General features: G+C 46.6%; 1 protein-coding gene across 1 annotated transcript; it reads right to left on the bottom strand.

Annotated features, from left to right (window-relative positions):
- Positions 1-222: 222 nt before the first annotated feature.
- Positions 223-5,951, bottom strand: PTGS2 (prostaglandin-endoperoxide synthase 2). Its single transcript, XM_054286199.1, has 10 exons — positions 5,890-5,951; positions 5,415-5,531; positions 5,163-5,306; positions 4,593-4,736; positions 4,030-4,211; positions 3,157-3,240; positions 2,740-2,986; positions 1,552-1,838; positions 1,244-1,391; positions 223-1,100 (listed from the first exon to the last, which is right to left on the bottom strand). The coding sequence occupies exons 1-10, from the start codon at positions 5,942-5,944 to the stop codon at positions 694-696; spliced, it is 1,815 nt and encodes a 604-aa protein (XP_054142174.1). The 5' UTR covers positions 5,945-5,951; the 3' UTR covers positions 223-693.
- Between the last annotated feature and the right edge of the window lie 1,146 nt (positions 5,952-7,097).

Genomic DNA, 7,097 nt, shown 5'->3' with positions numbered 1-7,097 from the left:
TAAAACATTATAAATATTTTTTAAAAAACTTGTAAAAAAATTTACTTTAAATACTTAAAACATTAAAAACATATTTGTAAAAAGCTGTAAAAAATTTACTTTCATCTAAATCCAGAAGTGGATTTGTACATAAAAGACAATAAGTTATGATACAAAGTGCCCTCTCTGCAGTGAGGGAGAGGTAGTATCAACAACAAATGCAATGCATTTTCTGACCTTATATAAAGAAGTGAATCTCAAGTATTTCTTTGTTAATTTTTGAGTGCTCATATGAAATCCATAATCTTTTCTGGCAGTTTTCATTAAGTCAGATTTTTTCTTGTACTTTTAGGTCAATAGCTACTTTCAACTTGCTGAGAAAAAAAGTTGCTTTTGTAGTGTTATGTGACCTATGAAAACTGCCAGACAGAATCACCACCAGCCCCCTTCATCAAGTATTAAAACAAAAAGAACTTGGAACCTTTATCCACTTTGGAATACATCATTCTGTTACAGAAGATTTTAAACAAGGGATTCACCACTGTCAAGCTGAAACACAGAAAATCCCTTTCGTAAATGGAAGCCTTACTTCAGTAAGGAATTTAAGGCAACCCCCACAATGAAGATGCTCAAGTTGTTTTTTTAAATACTAAGCCATAAATAGAATAAATAACACAGTTAAATAAATAAATAAATAGAGAGATAGCTGGATTCCTACAGCTCGGCAGAGCGCTCTTTCAGCAGGAGTGTGGGGTTGATATCTTCCATGGCAGTTTTTGAGGTACTAACGTTAATGGTGGCCTCGGTGGGCTCAGGAGGCAGGATATGGAAGGCGGTGAAGGGACAGCCCTTCACGTTGTTGCAGATGAGCTTCTGCAGGGAGGCCGTGTTGACGATGTCGAAGCCCACCTTGCCCCCGAAAGTGCTGGGCTTCCAGTACTCGGGGGAGCAGATGGCGTTGCCCATCAGGCCCTTCAGGGAGAATGGGGCCCCCATCTCCACCATGGTCTCGCCAAAGATGGCCCCGGGCCGGGGCTTCTCCACCAGCAGGCCTGGGTACAGCTCCATGGCATCGATGTCCCCGTACAGCTCCTCCAGCTCCGCTGCCATCTCTTTTTCTCCTGCAACGATTAAAAACTGTAAGTGGAAAATCCCCATTTTCTGTGCAAGACTGTCCTGCTCAAGCCCAGCAATGACACTGCAGGGCTCTGTGGGCATGTTAAGGCAATGTCTCTCATTTGCTGGGAAGGATGAGGACTGTTACCTGTAAGCTCTTCGAAGGATCGGAATGGTTTCAACATGAAGCGTTTCCTGTACTCGTTCAAGGACTGGTACCTCATCTGCCTGCTTTGGTCAATGGAGGCCTTAGCCACTTTCTGCACTGCCGCAGGAACATTCTTCCCACCAGCAACCTGTACATTAAAGAGGAAAATCTGTAAGATCTCCTGATATGAGTCACGAGGAAGTTGTGCCTTTCCAGTGATTAGTTTTGAATTGCTTTATCCCATTCCCTTGTCCCACCCACAGAGGCTCATGCCTGTCAGTTCACCATCAACTTGAGGAAGGACCTACCCTGCCAGCACTTTGCTTGGAGAAAGATTTGACCATATGGGAGAGTCCATGCTCCAGCATGATGGAGTTGTTGTAGAGGAACTGCTGGAAGGTGTACTCCTGGTCATGGATCTGGAAGGTGTCGGGCAGCAGCGGGTGCCAGTGGTACAGAGTGTTGAACTCGGCTGCAATGCGGTTCTGGTACTGGAACTTCTGGTTGAACAGCAGCTCAGGGTCAAACTTCAGCTTGAAGTGGTACCCACTCAGGTGCTGCACATAGTCCTCTATAACGATCTTGATTGTCTCTCCTGTTGGGCAAAGGAACAGGAGAGAATGTAGGCACTGTTTCTCCTCAGTGGCAGGGAAAACACCATTTCTGAACTGTTCTAAAATCTACTACAGTGATAAGGACAACAAACACTTTTCTGTAATCTCTCCTAGAAAGCAATTCGTGTATTTTACGTGACTAAGGGGTGGAATAGTACTTCAGATCCCAAGAGTTCCCGGCTGTGGGTAGTGAGGTATTTTCTACAGCCTGCTTTCCCCTCCCAAGACACAATTCCTTGCACCCTCCACAGAACAGCACACACCAGTATTTATACTGTGTTCAGCTATACAATATCTCTAGGACAGAGGGAAGGGATAATGATGAAAGTTGATGTCTTAAAACAGATCTCAGCTTCCGAACTACGTAATACAATTGTCTTGGTTTCTGGTTTCAGCTGGGGCAAGGTTTTTTCCAGCTTAGAGGACATCACCACTTACATAAGATGAAATATCACTGGGCATGCAATTAAGACTGGAGAACTATGCAGAGTTACATTTTACATAATCTTCTGAACTTTAGCCTTAATCACAGCCTTTCTTTTAAAGCATACCTGAGCTGACCCAACCCTAGGGGAAAAAAAACCAAAACCCCAGATCAGAGAGCCTGAGGTCATCCAGCCTCCCAGGCTTTCTCTGAGAAAGGAACCTGAGCTTCCTATCTTTTCACTGCTTTCAGTTCTGCTTCCCTCAGATGAGGGAACTGACTATCCCTGAGTTTTCTTCAGTTCCATCTTTAGCAGAGCTGGGGCAAGCTGCGCCTCAACACAACCCCAGCGACAGGCCACGAAGGAGCCACTCACACCCCAGTTTAGGGGATAGCTTCCCCCTCACTTCAGCCATGCAGGCTGGAGCTGGAGCTGCACCTAGCAGCAGGGCTCTCACCGATGAGAATGAGCCGGGCGGTCTGGAAGAGCTGCTCGTCGTCCCACTCGGGGTGCTGGTGCTTGAGCACGTCGCAGACACGGTTGTGCTCGCGCAGCCAGATCGTGGCGTACATCATGAGCCCCGGCACCAGGCCGAACACCTCCTGGCCCACGGAGAAGCGCAGGTGCTCGGGTACGTGGGGCGGGTACAGCATCTCTGCCTGCGTGTCCCGCACTGTTGGAGGGTACATTTCTCCATCGATCATCTGTGCCAGGGGGAAACAGCAGGAGCTGTGAGCTACGATGCTTTGGTTAAGCTCTGTCCACTCTCTCAGCTCTGACTCACACTTTAGATCACCTACACCATTCACACAGCACTAATTTAGGAAATCTATGCCATCCTGTAAGAAGGCAGGAATTCTGAGCTAAGACATACCTGGTATTTTAGCTTTCCATCCTTTCGAAGCCTCAGTTTAAGTTGTCTCTCCAGAGTCTCTCCATAAATGTGGTTCAAGTCAACCTATAAAATAAAAGCATTTGAGACATGAAGCCAACCTGCATTTTTTGCTATTTTAGGATAAGTCCCTGTTCTATGGATACCAACAGGAGTTCACCCCCTAGATGTTTACCTTTCAATTATATTACTGCTACCTTATAAGTATCATGCACCGATATTTAAGACGAAGCCAAATTATTTCCTGGCAACTGGAGCCATCTCTGCATAAGAGGAGGTTGTTACATCAGCAATATAAAAGGACTCTGTTTAAAGTGTCAGCAACTTTTTATTACGCAGACAGCTTTCTATATATAGACACACAATTTATAGCTTTGGTTTGGACATAAGAGTGACACTTACAGTAAAGGACTCTTTGTCCAAAGGATGCCAATCTTGTAGGTAAAGATCTTAAATCCAAGTCTGCTTGTGAAGTTCTTTGTAAACTAAGGCTATTGGCAGTACATAAGCAATACTTAAGTGCTGGATACAGCTCTTTGGAACTGACAGAGTCCAGAGAAGTTTTGGATACTCACTACACCTAACATGCTTTAGATGAAAGCATATTTTTGGGAACAATAAGAGATCACTGGGCAGGTATTTTAAACAGAACCACTTGTGCAGAGCATGTGGTTCCGACTTGGGAAGAGATGCTGCCGAACACTGGAATTTGGCCTGAGGAGCAGTTACAGGAGGGGTAATCCCATGGACTGTGGCACAGTATGTGCACAGGTGTCCCCTGGATACCATTCTGGCCATTCGAGGTGCTCAGCAGCTCCCGAAGAGCACGAGCCATGTCCCCAGCTGTGACCGTACCCCGTGGCCAAGCGCTCTGGTGAAGGCAGGGCCCCGCTTCTGGTCCGTCTTGAAGAACTGGTGGGTGAAGTGCTGGGCAAAGAAGGTGAACATCACATTTGTGCCTTGTGGGTCAGGAATAAACTTTCTCCTCAGCAAAAACTTCTCCACGATCAGCTTTGAATCTGGGAGCTCTTTCTTCCCTGTGGGAGAAACAAACAGTGTGATACTCAAGACAACTCTTTATGCAATACTGAAGTTTATTCCTAACAAAAAGGCATAAGAACTTTCAGTGGAATATAATGACAGCAGAACACAAACAAGGGGAATTACCTACTCATCTATGCTGACTTTCTTGATTTTATCAGAAATTTCTAAATTCCCTGCTTTTAGCATCTAACTCAATAGCAAGACCCAGAATAATATCTTTTAGATCTTTAAACAACATATCCAAAACACAGTTATTCCTAAAGTCAACTACACTGAAAAAAGGCTACAGACAAGCAGGTCTCATAGGAACTACTACTTATTTTTTCCTCTTAGAAAAGACCAAGCAATCATTACGTGTCTGGTTTATTCCTCACCTTTAACACCCATTGGTGTTGGGCAGTCAAGTCCTACTGGTGGAAGGCTTCTTGTGTAGTAGGAAAGATTGGAATAAGCTTCCCAGGTTTTGTAATTGTAGTCACTATTGTAAGTTGGTGGGCTGTCGACCAAATGTGATCTTGCTGAAAGACAAATAAATATTTGGTTATTTTTAACTGTACATATTAGGCTCAAAGAGTAAATCACAAAGCCAGATCTTTTGCATATATTTGGCAGCAGTTGTAAATTCCAAACATATCAGTTACTGATGGTAAATTTGATTACAGTAACTGAATAACAGGACTGGATCCTGGCTGATCAGCTGGATCTCACTATTAACACAAGCAATGGGGTGACAAGTTCATGCCAGCAAAATCCTGAATTCTTGCAGAAAGCAGAATCAAGCTGCACTTCAGCATGTTTCATACCAGCCTGCATCATGCAGAAGTCTTAAATTTTGATGTTTTAATTTCAGTGCAATTTAGGCTTCTTGGTTTGTCGACAGATCAGTTCATTGCAATATTCTGGAGTAAGCTTTAAGGGGACTGGAAGAGACAACTGACACTTACACGTTAGTACATATCTCATAATAGTGTCCCTTAAGAAGGGAATGTTGTTGATGATATTCCAGACTCCTTCGAAGTGGGTGAGGATGTAGTGGACAGTGTTTGGAGATGGTTTCAATGTTAGCTTCAGCCACGTGAAGAATTCCGCTGCAAACGACAATAGGAAGGTTGTTATCAATTTGCTTATGGAAGATAACCTGCAATGCTGGAACTGAACTATGTGTTTCATTTGGGAGAGGGGTGTGGGATACTCACGTGTGGTGCAGTTCTGCCCATAGAAGCCTGTCCTGGTGCAGTCGCACTCGTAGCTATCTGGCCCTGTGGTCATGCAGACGCCTCTGTTCTGGCAGGGGTTCGAGCAGCAAGGGTTGGCTGCGGGGGAACCAGAGCTGGGGTTAGCATCTCTGCCATACAGTCCCACCTTCCCAGGGCTTTAGACAACCAACGAGAACGCCCTGGAGTTTAGGGCCGATCAGGCATCACAGCGACCATCCATCCATGCATCCATCCATCCACAGAAACCCCTGGGCTACCAGGGAGCAGCTTGAAAAGCGCAGGAATTCACCTCTTGTCTGCTGCCAGCAATAACCCCCCTCAGAGGAGGAAATCATCCCTCACAGGCCGGCGGGGACCTGGCACCCACAGAGAGCAGAGAAATGCCAAGAGAGCGAGGAGCAGGAGAAGCAGAAAGGCAAAGCGCGCGTTAATCCGGAGCGCGGCGCGGACTCACCGGCGCGGCCGGCGGCCAGCAGCGCGGCCAGCAGGGCCAGGGGCAGCAGCGGCATGGCTGGGTTTGGCTGGGCTGTGCTGTGCTGTGCTGGGCTGGCGGTGCTGGCTCGGCAGCTCCAAGTGTGCCGGCCCCTGCCGCACATCCCGTATTTATGGCAGTGCGGAGCGGAGCCGGCTGAGTCACAGCCGGAAGCATGAACGGAGAGGGAATTTCTCCGCCCGTCCCGCCCACCCCGGGCTGGCCCCTCTCGGGCAGGTGCGAGGGACGGCTGAGGGCACGGCACGGGGCTGCTGGCAGCGCCGGGCTCCGCTGAGTGACGCCTCACTGTTGGTTTAATTCATTTAATTCATTCCGCGGCAGCTCGCAGGGCTGCGGCGCGCACGGGCTGCAGAGCACCGCGCTGCGGAGCGCCCCGCACAGCGGGAAGGAAGGAATGAATGCTGGAGGGAATTAAATTTTAGTTTAGTTTTAGGGAGTTTAATGTGTCTGATAAGACCAAATCCTGTTATTTGGCGTCTTTGGGACAAATAGTGGCTTTCCCCCCAGCACTTTTCTGTTAAATTCTCCATCACCATTCACCCCTAACACCCCCCCCCCCCACCCCTTTGGCTGCGCTGTAAACAGATTTTCCCTAATTTCTTTGAGAATACTTTATCTTTTGGTCATAGATTATTTATGCTTTGGTACTATTTTTAGTGCCTTAGTGCGTGAGGAGCGACAATGAAAACAGGAGGATGTCATGCGGTTGTGCAACCCAGTGTGGAGCTGCACTTTCGCCCTTGATGGATACCAGCATTAAACACCAAAACCCCATAGTGGCATTTGCTGATGTTTGAACTACAAATCTGTGACTTGACAGAAAGTGGATTCAGGCCGATTTAAAAATAATCTTATTTTTGGCCCCAAAGTGTATTGTAGTCAGTGAGTAACTAGTGTGCATCAGTGGTGGGTCTGCCTGGATGTTTTAAGACTGGTACACAAAAAGTTGCATAATCAAGAGAAGGCATATAATATTTCTTTATACATTTGCATGCAGAAACCACAGGCTGGATCATACAGTTCAGCAGAGGGTGTCTCCGTCAGCCCAGCTGAACCAGGGGCCTGTGGCCACAGCCACGTCTTGCTCAGTCTTATCAAGTGTAAAAAAGGTGATATTTTTTCTTCCATAAGCCAAATCAATTAAATATGGAATTTTGGTTATCCAGTGG

Source organism: Melozone crissalis, unplaced genomic scaffold, assembly GCF_028551555.1.
Source record: "Melozone crissalis strain CALT ecotype California unplaced genomic scaffold, PUWL_Pcris_2 ptg000045l_1, whole genome shotgun sequence".
In the NCBI taxonomy this organism is placed as follows: domain Eukaryota; kingdom Metazoa; phylum Chordata; class Aves; order Passeriformes; family Passerellidae; genus Melozone; species Melozone crissalis.
The sequence above is the reverse complement of the archived record's forward strand: the minus strand, read 5'-3'. Positions and strand labels throughout refer to the sequence as shown.

What these genes read in the sequence shown, in the direction of transcription:
- PTGS2 (XM_054286199.1), bottom strand. Translation starts at nt 5,944, where the DNA reads ATGCCGCTGCTGCCCCTGGCCCTGCTGGCCGCGCTGCTGGCCGCCGGC. An exon ending in CCAGAGCGCTTGGCCACGGG is followed by an intron (nt 3,241 to 4,029) that starts GTACGGTCACAG and finishes TTTATTTTATAG; the next exon opens with GTTGACTTGAACCACATTTA. An exon ending in CCAAGCAAAGTGCTGGCAGG is followed by an intron (nt 1,392 to 1,551) that starts GTAGGTCCTTCC and finishes TTTAATGTACAG; the next exon opens with GTTGCTGGTGGGAAGAATGT.